Consider the following 17,012-nt stretch of genomic DNA (forward strand, 5'->3'; position numbering starts at 1 on the left):
AGTGTGTCAAAAAATGCCAATATTTGCCATGTGACGTCAAAGAATCATTCGAACTTCATTTCGTCTTTCGTCACGTTATACAAATAATCGTTTTTTTTAGACATGCCACGGTATCTAACGGCGTAAACACATTGATGATGTAATTGTTTTCGGAAGTCATCGTAGGTCTTCTTCCATCAGGTCTGGGACTGGTTAGCAAATAATAGTGATTCATAGGAAAACGAAAATTTTGTAGTAGTCGAACATTTGATTTTTTGAATTTTATGAATATTTGAACTGCTTGGAGGCCTTTGAGCGGATGTATTCCCCTTTCAAGCACTGACGTCGGTATCCTATCGACTTTATCAGATGGTAAAAAAATGCGAGACACAAGCGACCTTTTTATTCACTCTTTATCGACTTGGAGGTTTCGCATACCGGGTATCCGCGTATCAGGAGCACATGACTGGTGTAAAGCTCTCCTGGAAGGCGTTGACCACTCTTTATAAATCGATCGCGCAGAAGGCTAGCGAGCGGAATGGTTGATTGTCAGGAAGGAACATAAACTGGGATGGGCTTGTGAAATTATATGCAACGAGACGTATAATAATTACACATTGAAACAAAGGGCGAGGCTTAGACCATCAGTTATTTTACCAATCATATCCACCCGTATACACATTTTTATTCAACGAAGATGCATTATCGATTTTAGATACTCCTTTGTTAACAAAATAGATCAACGTTTCGTTCTGAGCCGAATTCCCTCGCAATTTTTTAATTCTCTTCCAATAAAATCGTAATTCTTATTGTACGTTTGGGTAACGCACTACTTTGATACGTTAGAGTTTCAGTTAAATGAATTGCGACTATTTGAAGTGAACGTGCAATTATATTTTCTTTGCATTTTTTATCACTCATTTCATTGGGAGTTGCTGAGGGAAAGCTGAAGCTGGTTCAGGGGTCAAAATGTTCCCGGTGGTGAAGACGACGCAAGAAGCCTTGCGGAAAAAACCCAATAGCTCATCCACGAACAAGTATCTGGTAAGCTAGTTTCGTCTCTTAAGCTATTGCAATCATAAACAGGTGGTCGTAAAAGAATTAAATGTGTGGATTAGAATTTTTATAATTATGGTTCTTCGATAAAATTTTTGTATCAACGTGTTTGTATGCACACGCAGCGTCATGAGTGACGCTCTATGCTAGGACCAACTAAAATTTCACGACTTGCGTAAGAAAAATTTTAAGGTATTCGTAATACTGCAAACATAAATCCAGATGAAACAAGTACGAGGGATTTTTGGTATCCGTTACTAAGACCACGCTATTGGCAATAAAAACATTAGAACATTTTCGAAAAGTTTCATTTGTGGAATCAGATAAAGTGGCAAATCTGATAAAACCACAACGACAATCTACATAATCGCTTGACAAAGAGATTTGAAAATGAATCATTTTTATGTGAAAGCGTTTTTTTAAGTAAACCCAAGTTCTACCATGTACGCCGCTGGTCCCCAGTTCGAACCCTCGCTTCGATACAACTTTGGTTGTATCTTTGGTACTTGGTTGGTACTCGTTGGAGATGGTACTCGAATATAGCAATGTGTTGTTTCACTCGTTTCATGGTTACTGAAGAACTGACTGCCGAAGTATCTCCGGCGGGCACTCTCAGCCTCCCACAAGGAAACAACTCGACCTAAATGTTGCCAAAGAGGATTCCACACGAAGAAAGTAAATTGAACTTTTTTAATGCCTGCTGACATTCGTTGCAACGGGATTTATAGGATTACGAAATGAAAAAATTCTCGAAAAATATTTATTATGAGCAGTTTTTCAAGTTTGTCAAAAAGCTGGGAAGAAATTGTTCATGCGCAGTAACGATGGGACTCAATAAAGTTATGAAGGAATCTGGGGATTATGTGCATCACGTGCGAAGAAATCCGTCACTAGGTCCCAGATGTACCGGTAATTTTCTTCATGTTCGATGCTCTTCGGAATTCATGCTCTTTATATTCCTCATTAGGAAAGTGTTTTTAAAAATACTCTTTTTTCGACCGTCTCAAGTTAACGGCTGTGACTTTTACCTTCTGACTACCATCTCCGATTGATAACTAATAATAAACGAGAATTGTCAATTCCTCGGAATGAGTCTAAGTATAGAACACCATAAGGACAAAGCATAGACGTTATACATTTTGTCTTCTGACGCAGTATAGAATTCGGCACATTTGCTATTTCTCTTAAGAAGAGGAACTTTGACGCAAAACGCGTGTGAAAATCACCATCATCGTACTAATACGAAGAATCAAAGTTGGAGCGAGTTGTTTGTATAATCGCCATGTACGGTGGTCGGTCCCTGATACCGAGCGGCTTGGAACGAAGAGAGTCGAAGATAGGGAGACGGAGAATCATACCCGTACGTTGCTTCGACGGGTACTTACGTCGACTTCATTCATAACTTTTGCTCTGCTCGTATGTATGTATATGTAGGGTAAATATTACGCAGGCGTACAGTTCCGAGGAGATAACCCTTCTCTTTACAGTTTTCCACGCTGCGTCGCCTCGGAGTAAAACTATTGTCGATCTGACGTCACAGAACATCGACGCTCTTTTAACTTTACTACGAAATTCGCTAACGCGCGTAAGCTCGTGTTCTCACAACTGTTCTCGTGCCCTTAAACAAACACCTGTGAGAAGAATCATAACCGTCAGCTTGTCTCGGTCCGTATTTCTAGACGGACCCTTGATTGCAATCATTTTTACATTTAATTGGAGCGACCACAGCATGCCCTGAATATTTTTGTAGGTTTTCTTTATTTGTACGTTACAAAGAGCACTAAACAGAGGCGAGTAGGTGAGTGAATATTTTCGGATTTGACATCGCAGTCAATGAATATTCAGTAAAGACGTTCATCAACTTCCATGAACTTTCATATGCAGCGATAATTGCAATAGCGAACTTGCTAATTGAGCTTTAATGAAAGTTCGAACGATCATCGTGACGGCGATGACGCGCGTTTTCCTCGATACCCGGCGATTCCCTGACATTACGCAACGATGAAGAAAGGGGCCCACCCCGTCGATTAGAAACGCGCACCCACACGTGTGTGCATTCGTGTACACGGATTTTTGCACACGTTTTTAGAGCTCAGTTCGACGTAGCCGGTCGGCTTTCCCGTTTGAATCACAACGCAAACAGGAGGACGAAAGTGTATGGACGCCTCATCGAAACGGAGCGCAGGATTTCGTAGATGCACTCGTCTATGCATCTCCATTTACCGTAAAATCCCGCGATGATATTGACGGTGCTTCGCAGAAAGTGCAGAAAAAGATAATGCAACAATGCAAGTGGGCGGGATCCGGGAAAAACTATAACGGAACGGGAGAGAAAAACCAGAAGGGAGAAGAAAACGTAGAGAAAGCAGCCCCATGATCTATGACTAAAGTAGTAAAACTATCCTGAATTTGTATACACAATAAATACTCGACGGCCGTTAACATCCCGCGCATTCGCATGAGATACGTGCATATTTAAAGAAACGCATACCTTTCGCACGTATCAGAACGCTAACTCGTCTAATCTTTCTCGATCTTTGGTTACGTTATTTCTATTTACAGCTATGGATCACCAACGTAAGGGAATCCTTCGCATTACGCAGTCCGTGTCCACGTGTATGTAGCACTCGTTTTAGCGTTTTTTTTTTTCTTTTTATTGAGGTGCAAACTAATCATTTACATGGCAATGGTTATCGATGACGGAATGTTTCTGTTACGCACAAGAACTACGAAGGTGCTAGTCCTGAGTGCACGACTGAATTCCATCAATCGTTTTTTCTAATTTCTTTTTTTCTTCGCTCGGCTAGGCCACGCCGGGCGAAGGTATAAAGGGGCTAACCGGTCCGTTGAAGAATTTTGAAACCGTTTTGAAATGATAAATATATGTCAAAAAAATTCTATAGAAAAACAAACTCAAATGATTTTGAAATTATATCGTATACTTGCGTGAAATTGCGTGAAAATTATTGCGTGAAAATATTTCGAACTTGCGTGAAATTACGTGAAAAAATTATTGCTCCTTTCCGAGTAATCATCAAATGTGAAATTGCGTGAAAATATTTCGAACTTGAGTGAAATTACGTGAAAAAATTATTGCTCCTTTCCGAGCAATCATCAAATGCGATTGCTCCGAAAGTCCAAATTGCTCTAAATTGCTCTAAAAGGATTTGGATATTTTAATCAAATCCTATTTGCAACAATTCGCAGCTGACACTCTTCACAGTTTTTTCAATGTCTGCTTTTTTTGTTCTAGAAGCCTTTGAGTATGTTTTTTCGGAGTCCATTGAAAATTTGAAGAAAAAAATGTTCATTGTAATGCTTTGGAGTCAAGTTTAACAATTGCAAAAAGGATAAAGATAGATTAAGACTCAACCATGTACGAATGCATACACATGCACGCTGGCTTTCATAAGGAGAATATAGAACGATCGAGGAGGAGTGAGCGAGATGAACTAGTTGAACGCAAGGCGTGGTGTGCTGCGAGGATGTGCGGTTCAGGCTGTGAGAAAGCACAAAACTGACAAAACTTTTGCTGTTGTACGACGAGGGAACCCGACATCGTTCGAACGAGACTTCGAAGCCACGCGTCGTACGTACGTACACGATTGTTTACACTATCGCATATATAAGGAGGAAGAACCAGAGTTTGACAATCTCAGTTTGCGATCTCCAGCAACTTGGCCAACATCACCATCATTATCATTATTTCCATCAGTCAAATCCGTCGATCAATCAAACTGATAAGCCTTAATTTGCTTTACCAGTTAATCAAATTCTCTTTGAATATTTTAACGAAGTTGCCCTCCCCCCTTAAAAAAGATTTGCGAGCAAAAAGTAAATTCGAGAAACTGAAAAATCGAACGACTTTTTTGCAGTTTTGTGTACAGTGTGAACAGAATAAAATTGTCAATAAAATGTCGATGATAAAGACATTCAAGTGCTTCATTGCAACTGTCACAATCGTTGCGTTAACGAGCATCGTTTCCGCTGCACCTAATCGTGCCAAGAGATCGTTGACACCTTCCTGGCATTTGCCGTGTGGCGACGTACTCGAGAGCGAGACCGCAAGTTTGGGCAATACCGAGGACGACGTCAAGGCCAGTCTCGAGAGCATCAAACTGCAGCATCAGCTGACCATGAACGACTATCTAAATCGAGATTACGAGTATCTTTACGAGGCTGTTAGATTCAGTATTCAAGATCATCAATACATACCGAACTGGATACCGGGCAAGAAAGATGTCAACATGCTGAAAAATCTGTCGCAACAGAGACCGCAAACGGTAATTATCTGATTCTGCTTATCTGCTATGAGATCGAGTCACTGGACGCGTTCTTCAAAACACTTTAGCCCATTCTCTCCAACCCCTTTTTCTAACTCCATTAAGGATGGTGGATCACGACGATACAACGTTGCCATGCGAAGCCATGTTAAAAGTATTAAGAATTTTCAAAATGATAAGAATTTAATAAAATTTGGTAAATGTATTTTTTAACAATATATAAGACAATATAATTTTTTTTAGGTTTTTCTACCACATAGCTCTCGAGTAATTGAACATTAAAGTTCACGTGTATAAGCATAGAGTTTACATGTATACAGTTATACATCTCGTGCATAAGAACTTTGATTTAATGCTCAATTATTCGATAACCATGTGGTAAAAAAATTTGAAAAAAATTGTATTTGTATACTTGATGCTAAAGAATGTTATCACCAAATTTGATCAAATTCTGATTATTTTGATTTCGTGATACACCCTCCTTAAGAGTCGGATCAGTCGACTAAAAGTCACTTGAAATTTTCGAAATCGAAATTTACAGATATCTCTCTCGCACTGACGGTTGCGATGTACCGACTGATGCATCCTCTTAAGAAATTTAAAATGACAAACAAACGAAGGGTAGCTTTTTCTCTTAAAGTTTTCCTTATTTTTCATCGTAGAGCCACTTTTCATTTTTAGAGTTCGATGTGAGCTTTATGAAATGTGTCAACTGAGGAATTGTGTTGGTAGAAATAGAAATAAATACAATCAACAAGTTAACGAGTTCGTAGCTGTTCTTTTTAATTCTTTAAATTCGAGTGATTGTTCATACTTCGACGAGTCCCATCGTGAAAGTTGTAAGGTTAATTAACGTGGAACTTCAATTTCCCTTGGAACGAAATCACATGTCACCTTCATTCACAGTTGCGCACGGGAGTCCTTTTATGCGCTGCTATGAAACAAAGCAGGAGAATGGGTGAAATGGGCGTCCTGCCTGCTCGCGTTATCTATAAATCTTGTGTACGATACAATTGATTAACGTTAAATAACAAAATTTTAATGAGGGAGTAATTATTATAAAGTATCCGGAAAACAGGAGAGGTCACTATACTCAACGTTACTCGTAACGTGTGTGCATCCATGAGATCCTTTCTCGCTCTCTTTCTCCCTCGTTCAATCGCGGCTGTATGTACACGAGGATCGCAAAATCCTACTGATCCTCGCATGCTCGCCGGGTCCCGCAACGCCGCAATCGCGCGCATGTCCCTCAAATACTTACGACGAGGGGTTCTATTTGAAAATCTCTCCTTCGTACATGAGCATAAATTTCGTTATGAATAACCTGATTCCACCACAAAATTCATTTGATCAATTATTTCTTGTATTTTGCTCCTTTTGCATGAAAATTGTATTGAAAAAAGTTCGAATATTTTAAAAAATAATTAATTTGAAAAATAGCCTTTTCAAAGTGTTCTCAAAAGTAATCTTTTCGATACCGGAAGTTGGAGAATGTGCCATTCACTCGATAAAATCGTGCTTGAGGAGCCTCATTCACTTACCACTGCCATGATTACCACAAGCCTCCAACTTACAGACATTTTTTTTGCTTGTCCCAGATAGCGAATTACTTGCCGAAATTACACATGGACCTTCAGAAATTTGCTGTCGCTTTCGAGGAACTGATCGAGGACGAATCGAGACCTAAATTTCAGGAGGCACTTTTATCGACACAGAGTTATTTGACGATGATGCTTTGCGAAGTCGAAAGTAACATCGTGGTATTACCTACCTTGAAATTACCCTTAAGAGTACAAAGAAGCATAATGAGCAGCACGGAACGAGAACCTGTCGATGTTACAAGGAGACTCGTAAGAGACTGGGGCATCCTTCTCAAGTACAGAGATTACCTGCACGCCTGGAGACGCATTTTCGACTATTGATAGTGCCGTTCCCACAAGAATTTGACGAGAAGTTAACACGAGGATAAATTGATGGCTTCTGGTGCAACGAACTGTCAACGAACCAATGAAAATCTTGGAAGAAAACGTATTTAGTCCAGTGGGGAGACCAGGTTCAAGAGTCTGAGGATATTTCTGGTCTTCGGTGTACGAAAATAATTCGTAAACTAAAAAGTATTTATAGAGGGTGGTAGGAGGCAGATGACCACGTTGATCGAGAGTGAATATCGAAGCGATTATTTTTGTAAAATCGTGGAATTACGGGAATCTTCGGGGCATCGACTAGACATACGAGACTCGATGAGAAAATCGATGCAGATTTCGTTTCGCATACTCGCCTACGTCATGACATGCATTTTCAGTTTAACGACGCGCTCGACACGTGTATTTTCCATCAGACACCAACGCGGTGAGCGCTGCTCCATGCACGTGAAATCCTATGAATCGCGTATCGTATACTGGCCTGCAACACTCTCGTAGTTGATTCTCGACATAACCGCATTGACTCCATTCATTCAATGTCGTTTTAACATCTAAATGCGACTCAACTCCCCGGAAAGTGCTGAAAGCTTTCAATAGAAATTTTATTTATTAGATATTTATTCAATTAGCCACGTATTATTTATTTCACTTAGACATAATAATTTATTTGCAACGACCAACGAATCGCGATATCATTTTATCATTAGATTTACCAATAATAGCCAGTGCGGCCGGTGATTTTTTCTATTTAGATACTAAGCTATTTATGAAAGACATTTATTTATGATTAAGAGGTACTGAAATCGTACAGTATTATCAAATCGAAGTAATCATGAAAAAAGTATTCGTACCTCTGCGCAATAATTTATGACTATTTATATCATGTCAACGACAATAATTTATTATATTTTGTACGCTGTTTCCTAAATAAACAAATACAATTAACGTGACAAATCGACGTTTCTGTGTTTCATTATAGCTCTCGTAATTTTTTTGTTTTTTTTTTTTTTATATGCGTATGTAAGATTCGGGAATAATTCTCTGCATTTAATTGTTAAGAGTCTCGAATTTTCGGTACAGTATTTGTAAACACAGCCCTTAATAACTTCATTAATTTTCTGAGTTTTATAAATTCTGTCCATTCCATAAGCATTAATATTGGAAGATCATCTTCAGAGGTGGACGTACACAACGATCGGTCCAATTGAATTTTTGTTTATCGACTTGAGAAGAGTACGCGTAGGTCTTTTTGTATCTGCTGAAAATAAATGATCGTCTCATACGAACGTTCTCTTTTCGATCGTCAATCGGTTACAAAGTCCCTAGTCTAACGACTGCGAACTAAAGTTAACCACTGCCTCTATCATATCGGAATTAGGAACGACGTCTTACCATCTGTCGGTACGCAAGAGCGCAGTTTGATGTTGCCAATTGCGGTGAATCTATACTGAAAGCTTTTTTACCTTTTTGTCGGATTACAAGAACGATCAAATGATTGGAACCCAGATCTAGAGTCGTGGTAGCGACTCAAGACAAGTGAATTTATGTTTAAGGTAGTTCATGCCATAGTTTTAATGGGTAGTCGATTGACACGCATATTAAATTTTAAAGGGTTCGTCTTACTAGTTATTGAGATATAAACGCGTTTAAATATGAAGAAAAATACAAAGGGTTGTAGGGACTATGCATAAGAAATCGTTTATCTTTCCTTATAAAGAATGAACGATTCTTACAAAGTTTATGAAAAAGTACACAATAACAATGAAGTATATAATGAAGGTCTGGGAAAAAAATCGAGACGATTGTCTTACTAATATGAAGATGTGTATTACCTTAAAGATTGAACAAAATTGGTAAAATGAACAATCATAACCTTACATTTGCTTATTTCAGCATTTTGTTTTTTCTTGGCTTGGACCATTCCTGTCTTTTTATTAATACTTTTTTCTTGATCCATTTTCCGTGGTGTTTTCCCTTTGCGCTCTCCAATGCGATTTTTTACATAAAAAACTATTGTGTTTCCGCCAGGGACGAATGAAATTTCGGATTCAGTTAGGATCTCCAATTAATTAATGGCTTGTAATTTCATTTGCCAAAAACATAAGTTGAAAAAATGTATTGAAAATTTAGAATTAATAACTCTGACATTAATTTAAAGTGATTATATTTTTAATCAGGGAGTAAAAATCGTCCCAATTTAGATACTCATAAAATACGATCCTCCGAGCATGATCTACCTTAAGCGAGTCGTTTCCTCTACAACATGGTTATGATGAGATTCTGTGGCTTCGAGTGTCAATGAATGCGACGGTCTCGATATCCCCAGTTCACTCCTGTGCCAAAATCTTCTTCCAGTAAATATTCAACGTTTTTTTATTTCAGCTTCGTTCCAATTCCATTATTAATAATTGTGAAAATTGGGAGGTACAAAAGTCACGGAATACAGCGATGACGTGTATTTCTCGACAGCATAAAAAGTCACAGCGACGAGATGCTCTGCTCGATGAGAAAGGTTCGAGTGTATAAGTTAAACTCCAACAACTACAGCAGCAACTCGTGCAATAGATTGCATTCGTTGTCATGACTGGCATTCAAATGCCAGGCTGCCAGGTTCTTTGTTCTCCCCACGTCTATTGGGTATAACATGATCAGGGATTATCCTGAAGAACGCATCTTTCATTTAGTTAGCCAAGAAATATGAAGGTACGGGGACCGCTGTTCTACGTCACTTTGTTTTAAGGCGTGTGCTATTCACGCATCGTTTTTGCGCGCATTTAAATCTTCAAAATAGTAAAAAATGAAAAGAAAAATTTTTTTTAGTGTGTGCTCTATACTTTTTGGATTGCTAATCAAATTACTGAGAGCTTTTCCGTGTCATCAAAAATGGGAGAGAAAGCCACCAAGAAATCTGCGATTTTTAACGACGGTTTGACTGTTCTGCGAACGCGTTCCCGTGATGCTTCTCTGAATAATTGAATGTCAGTTGTTTCCACGTGATAGATCGATATTGAAGAAAGAAAAGCGTTTGCCAGTTGATTATTAATCTATGTGCAGGACTTATCCACACGATAGATACAAAATCATAGAGAAACTTTTCACGAAGACTTGATATTAGCCTTTACCATGGTGGTTATCACGTAGGATTTGCCAACATATTCACATGTGTGCAGTCATGTATCGTGAGAAATGGCAATAACGGTGAGAAAAAACATCGAGTTGTAGTCGTCCTCGAAATCCCCTCAGGCCTGTATGTCTTGCGTGTCTTTATTTGTGTTCATTTCGATTTGCTCATACAAGGAATTCTTCAAATTTAAATAATCAATGAAAAACCATAATGACTTAGTTTCGTGTTTAATCTACCAGCAGAAGCTGCATTCAGACGTCACACATCGAACTAGATTCGGGGTCTACCTCGTTGGTTAAAAGAAATGCGTGCCATTTTTGTGAAAAGTAAAAATGAGGATTGAAGAAAGTCGATCACGCAAAAGAACTCTCAAAATATCGGATCGTTGCAATCTTGGTAAAAAAAAATCACTTGCAAGAGGCGGGAAGAAACAATTTTCCTCCTAGCAAAGAATTCTCTCAACGTGTTGGACTGCAGTATCGATTCAGTCGTGGTTGGAAATAATTCAATAAATGCCATGAATAATCAATCAGCTTTATGTGGCGTTTGTAGAAAATTGATTAACGCCTGATCCATGATCGAGGGAAATAATCATTTAAAAATCAAGTAAATCGAATATGCCAGTTAATATTGAGAACCCTGCAAAAGGGAATTTACAGTCTAAGCATTTTGATAAGCATCAGGTCCCGGACTCGATAAGCTAGTAAAAAAATAACCCAGTTTGCTTGTGCTGCTGTATAGAGAAAATGGGAACAAGTTCAGAAAGCAGTTGGTTTGTTATTAACACGAAGGTAGGAATAGAAAATCCTTAACCCACAGGTCAGGAATCCCAATAAAGTATCGGGTTCTCGACTCCCCCGAGGTTTTTATTTTTCTCATTTAATTATAATGATTATCGATTAATTGCTTGATTGTTACGCAAGCGAATGATCTCGGGCACTTGATCGTGCTCGGGAGCGAGAAAACGTCTCCGTCGTGCGACGCCCCCATCCAACCACGATTACATTCCATCCCACTCCTCTCCTTAACGTCTTCGTACAGTTTTATTCTCTTCGGCAAACTCCTGCCGACGCGGTAGGCTTCCATTGTTTCGATTTACCGTTTACATAATAGTTAGCCAAACATGAGGAAACTTGCGAGGAGCGCGGCGAGAGGGAGACAATTTCAGTCGTTAAGCGAGTGAGGTGCGATCAAGATTCCAGGGTAACGCTTTCCTACGATTGCGCTTTTTCCCCCTCCCCCTACTTTTGCACGATTATCCTTCATCTTTCCGCTTCAATCTCATTTTTTACTTTACTTTTCTCTTTTTCTTCGATCTCTTTCACCATTCCTCTCTTTCTTTCGCCTTTACGTATCATCGCTCGACTTACGCTTCGCGCTTTGCAACGCACATTATTCAATACTCAGACGCTGTTCTCTCAGAGGCATATCTATATTTGTATGTATAAATACATACGCGAGAGAAGCAAACGATTTTTTCTGAAACGTCATCATCGTCCTGTTCCCCGATAAATATATGTTTGTATGTTTTATTTAGTACTAGAATTGAACATCGTCTACGATAGTTGTACAAGCATGATGTAAACTCGTGCTTCTCTATTAGCGAACACTTAACAACAACGTTTCTTTATGGACTCTCGAATGGTCAGTGGGTAAAGAGAGCAAAGAGATGCTCTGCACAACTTCAAATCCTCGTAGTTTCTCGCTTTATTGTCGTGAGTTATATCAACTTTATAGCCGCTCGATCCACTTCATCGTACTTCAATTTCACTCTTGTAGCTTGACCAATAAGTTCGACAAAGTGGAAGAAAATCATAAAAATTTTACATTCACTTGCCGAAACTCTCGCGCAGGTATCTCGTGACCGTCTCGTGACTTGTCTAAATGAACGTTTTTTTTTCTTCAGTCGAGTTAGTCAAATGCGTTGCAACAATTGCACTGATTTTCTTCCACTTTTTCTTTGTTCGCTTATAATTATTATACTCGTGTTTTTTTATTACTTGGCTTTTCATTTCACAAGCAGTCTCTGTTATCTGAAAGAGGATATTAAATTTTCTTTGGTTCGTGCGCTGCTCTATTGTGCTTTATCGCCATGGAAATAAGTGCAACTACCACTTTCTACGCATAATGACATATTGCAATTCCTACCATTTTTAATTGATATTCCTATATTATTTTTAACGTTCGTACATCCGTGGAAAACGCACTTTGAATATAATTGCTATGAAGAGAAATCATTTTTAATGGTAATTGAAACGGAAATTCGTAATTATTGAACTACACTTTGTGCTTTTTGTGAATTTTTGGTACTCAAGAATCCACTTTCTCGTTTCTCTTTCTCTGTGAACATTCTTCACAGAGAATTTTGCTCGAGGATTCGACATTTTTTTAACGAATAGTTTGTGCCACGTGGTTTTTTTTTCTATGATTTTATTCCAGTGAATCACTTGCATTGATGTATTTTGATTTCATAGAATAATTCGAAATGACAATGACTTATTAAAAAAAAAATCGTTTTTGGTGTTCTAGAAAAATGGATTATCACCGAGCTCAAAACTGTTCCACGCTACGTCAAATATCTGAAACACAGCAGTGCGGAATACGTGATGGGTGAGGTCGAACACCGAGAGAGGCGCATCCAGAAGTAATATGCAGTACCGAGGCGTACCTTTTAAGGAGCGCCCACGGTTAAAGTTCTCGCCTAAATGTCGGCCTCCATATACCACTTTGCATCGTTACAACAATTCATAGACCATTTATTTTCATATCCAACATCGTATATCTTATGCAACGAAGGTATACTCCGAGGGTGAGTCACTCAAAAAAAGTGATCACCCAAATAAATTCATCGAACTCGAATAAGCTCGATGATTCAGGTTGTTTGATTTTCTTTCCTGAGTTTTTCGAAATGAGGCTAATTTTCGTACGCCATTTGACAATAAGGCGATGACTAGAGGATCAAAAATTAATGCTAATAATTCCAGCCCAATCGGATGAGCTTGTTTGAGTGATTCCAACTTGTTTCATAGACGAGTTGTAGCATTTTTGGCAATTTTTTCACTGTACTTGTTTTCATAAAATAATTCCCATGGTAGAAAATATGAATGTATATATGAAAAGAACTTTTTTTAAAATTGAATCGTTCTGTATTGAACCTAACAAAAATCCCTTTGCTTTATACCCACTTGTGTATGTTGATTAATCACATGAGAATTTCTTACATCCTTGCAAATATGTCCGAGAGCAACGACGTTATATTTCCTTTATTGCTTTTCCTTTCATATAACATTTGGCTTCATGCACGTTTTCATGATTCCCCGAGTCCCAGAATTTATTGCTCGTGCGTACGTGGACTGTCGGATAAGAGGACAAAAACTGGAGACGAGCTATAGAAATCAGCGTTGTCTTCTCTGCCGTTCAGGTTCGAGCGCTGGATATACGCACACAATTTACTTTGCTGCGGAATAAATATAGTAGATTCATTTATTGATACACGATGCACGTACGATCGTTACACGCGAGATCTCTTATTACCGGTCAACGAATCGTTAACGTATTATCTCGTTAATGCCAATCGAGCTGATCGAGAGCGTTGAAAGGACAGGCAACGGCACGCTCGATCGTTCTAGTCCTCGTTGTCTCGACGTCACTTTACGAGTTCTTTTCTGCATTCGCGAATTCATCAAGAAATACAATTAAGACAGTGTAACGGAATTGCTCGTTAAAACAGTTAACCTCGCATCCTGCTCGGAGTAATGCCAATAAATAATCCCGGAAGCGTAATCCCTATTACATTTAAATTACATTTATACATATAAGTCAAAATACAGTCTGTCAGGTTCTGCAATAGCGTACTTCGATAATTTGCATTTTATTGGTTCGTCAAATAGAGTTTGCTCGGGTCAAGTAAATGCGAAGAAAACATTGGTGTTTTCCAGTGTCCATTTTTATTGAGCCATGAGCAAAATATTTTCGTCATTTCACGAACGACTAACGAACAAACAATTCAAACCAGGACAAAAGTTACGAATTATTATATTCTTGCTTTGGGTTGAATATTCATGAAAATTCGAATATTTTATATTTTGTCAAACCCCACTTTTTTCGATCCTATGACGTACTAGTTATCGTCTGACTGTCGATCTCAGTGCGTGAAGAGTACGCTAGGACTCCTTAGGAATGATTGAAATTATGCAAACATATGAACGTTGGAGCGATTCGTTCCAGCTGAACCGTCGACTCATAATTTATTCGGTTTCCCATTATAACCATGGTCTCTGACCAATCGATGTTCTGGTCACTTGGAGTACATCCTCGTGCTTCCTGCCACGGAGCAGGCAGATGAGAGCTTAAGAAATGTTCGAGCGCCTCTCAAACTAATGCGTGAAAAGATCAAAGGGGAAAGTAAGCTGCAGCGCCGAGACGAAGAGGAGGATTGAAAAAATGAGGAAAAAAATAAAAAATAACGAAGGAGACTAACAAAATGTGTCGTTCGAAAGACAGACAGATCGAGAAAAGCGATCGAGACGCCGAAGAAAAATACGAGATAAAAGTAATCCAACGATAAAACAAGGAGAGCAAAAGAAAAATATTCATAAGGAACACAAACAAATGACTGGACGCATTAAAAAAATGTGACGAGTCGATGAAAATTCAATTGAAAAACAATATAAAAAAGGGAGTGTCATGGAATTTTAAGGCAGCATGCACGCTGTTGTTTTTGTCGGAGAAAGCAAGGGCATGAATCGAAGATCACCTCCATCTATTATCAGCTCTCTCGTACCTCTCTTATTCCCTCTCCAGTAAGATCGGAGTGAAATATATAGCATCTGAATACAAGATTCGTTGAAGGAACTCAGAGAGCGTTGCGTGTGTGTGTGTGTGTGTGTGTGTGTGTGTGTGTGTGTGTGTGTGTGTGTGTGTGTGTGAGTGCGAGCATACTGTACGAACCATGTATTGATGCACTAAGGAAAGCATTTGAGAGAAAAAGGTCACGATTTACTGTACTATTGTACGAGGTAGTGGGTCGAAGACAAAAATCATGAAATCATCAGCTGCGAATCGGTGCAACAGTTTGAGTTCAGTCGTGATAGTATGCAGACCGGTTGTTTAGAACGGTCACAACATCATCCGATCGTGGAGTTTGACTACGAAAAGGGGCGAAATAACCGTAGCAAAATAGTTTTCATTCAAACTCCTTCAAATGCTAAGCGCTTACGTAATGGCTCGACCATATGATTTCGATGGCTAAAAAATTAGTGCACTTAAAGTAGCGTGACTCGAGCAAATTTGCTATGATTTTTATTATCGAGTATACGCTTTTTGTAGAAAACATTAAGGTAGATCATGTCCGAAGGATCATTTTTTATGGGTGTGTAAATTCGATTGATTATTACTCTCTAATTAAAGATATAATCACTTTAAGTTAATGTTAGAGTTATTCATTTGAAATTGTAAATACACTTTTTCAACTTATCTTTTGGCAAATGAAATTACAAGCCATTGATTAATCGGAGATCCTAACTGAACCCGAAATTTCATTCGTCCCTGGCGGAAACACAATAGTTTTTCATGTAAAAAATCGCATTGGAGACCGCAAAGGGAAAACACAACGGAAAATGGAGCAAGAAAAAAGTATTAATAAAAAGACAGAAGGCTGCGACAGGAATGGGCCAAGCCAAGAAGAAACAAAATGCCGAAATAGGCAAATGTGAGGTTATACGAGTGCTCGTTACCAATTTTGATCAATTTTTAACGTAATATGTCTTTATTAGTAGTAATACTATCGTCTCGAATTTTTTCCCAGACCTTCATTATATACTTCATTTTATTAGTGTATTTTTTTATAAACTTCGTAAGAAGCGTTCATTCCTTATATGGAAAGATAAACGATTTTTCATGCATAGTCCCTGTGTATTTTTCTTCATATTTAAACACGTTTATCTCAACAACCAATCAGACGAATCCTTTAAAATTTGATATGCGTGTCAGTCGACTACCCATTTAAACTCTGTGTAAATTTCAAGACTTTCTTAAGAAAATCGTTTCGTGTATGAACTACCTTAAATTTATCTTACCCACAGCTTAGTGTCGATTCTTATAAGTTTAAAGGTCCAGAACAACGCACTAATCAATGGAATCATAATAGTGTCGGTGGTAATGTAATTTTATGACACAGCATTGATTTCACAGACGTTGTTCCAACCTCTTGATTGAATTAATCAGCATTCTTTCGCATAATAAAAATACAACGATCACCTAACACGTGAGAGCAACATGAAAAAAAAACGCAGCGATAAATTATTAATTATGATTGACAATTGAGTGCTTTCAGAGAACATTATTAGCTTCAATAATAGTACCAGTTTCGCTAAATTAAAAATGTATCTTTTAACTTCGTCGTATATCGACACGGGATGTAATAAACCGAGACACGCCGTCGAACGTTTTAAGGGACTATATCTATGTTTATTAAAAGCATGAAATATATGTATTGCATGTACGTTTTCTCAAGCCACCAAGTGTGGGTTGCACAAGTCGCGAGTTTATTACGATTATTGTACGGCATACACTGGTGTATAAGTGTCCGTTCTGGGAGGAGTGAAATTTTTGCTACCTTCCAAGACGACACTTTACGATCGCTCTGGC

At 38.4% G+C, this 17,012-nt stretch overlaps 1 protein-coding gene across 1 annotated transcript; it reads left to right on the forward strand.

Annotated features, from left to right (window-relative positions):
* The first annotated feature begins 4,778 nt into the window (after nucleotides 1-4,778).
* Nucleotides 4,779-7,380, forward strand: LOC122406454 (uncharacterized). Its single transcript, XM_043411910.1, has 2 exons — nucleotides 4,779-5,318; nucleotides 6,917-7,380. Exons 1-2 carry the CDS (start codon nucleotides 4,950-4,952, stop codon nucleotides 7,238-7,240), a joined length of 693 nt encoding a protein of 230 aa, XP_043267845.1. The 5' UTR covers nucleotides 4,779-4,949; the 3' UTR covers nucleotides 7,241-7,380.
* The last annotated feature ends 9,632 nt before the right edge of the window (nucleotides 7,381-17,012 follow it).

The sequence above is a fragment of the Venturia canescens genome, chromosome 2 (genome assembly GCF_019457755.1).
Source record: "Venturia canescens isolate UGA chromosome 2, ASM1945775v1, whole genome shotgun sequence".
Classification (NCBI taxonomy): Eukaryota; Metazoa; Arthropoda; class Insecta; order Hymenoptera; family Ichneumonidae; genus Venturia; species Venturia canescens.

Coding starts and splice junctions, on each gene's coding strand:
- LOC122406454 (XM_043411910.1), top strand. CDS start 4,950: ATGTCGATGATAAAGACATTCAAGTGCTTCATTGCAACTGTCACAATC. Junction 5,319..6,916: donor CGCAACAGAGACCGCAAACG/GTAATTATCTGA, acceptor TGCTTGTCCCAG/ATAGCGAATTACTTGCCGAA.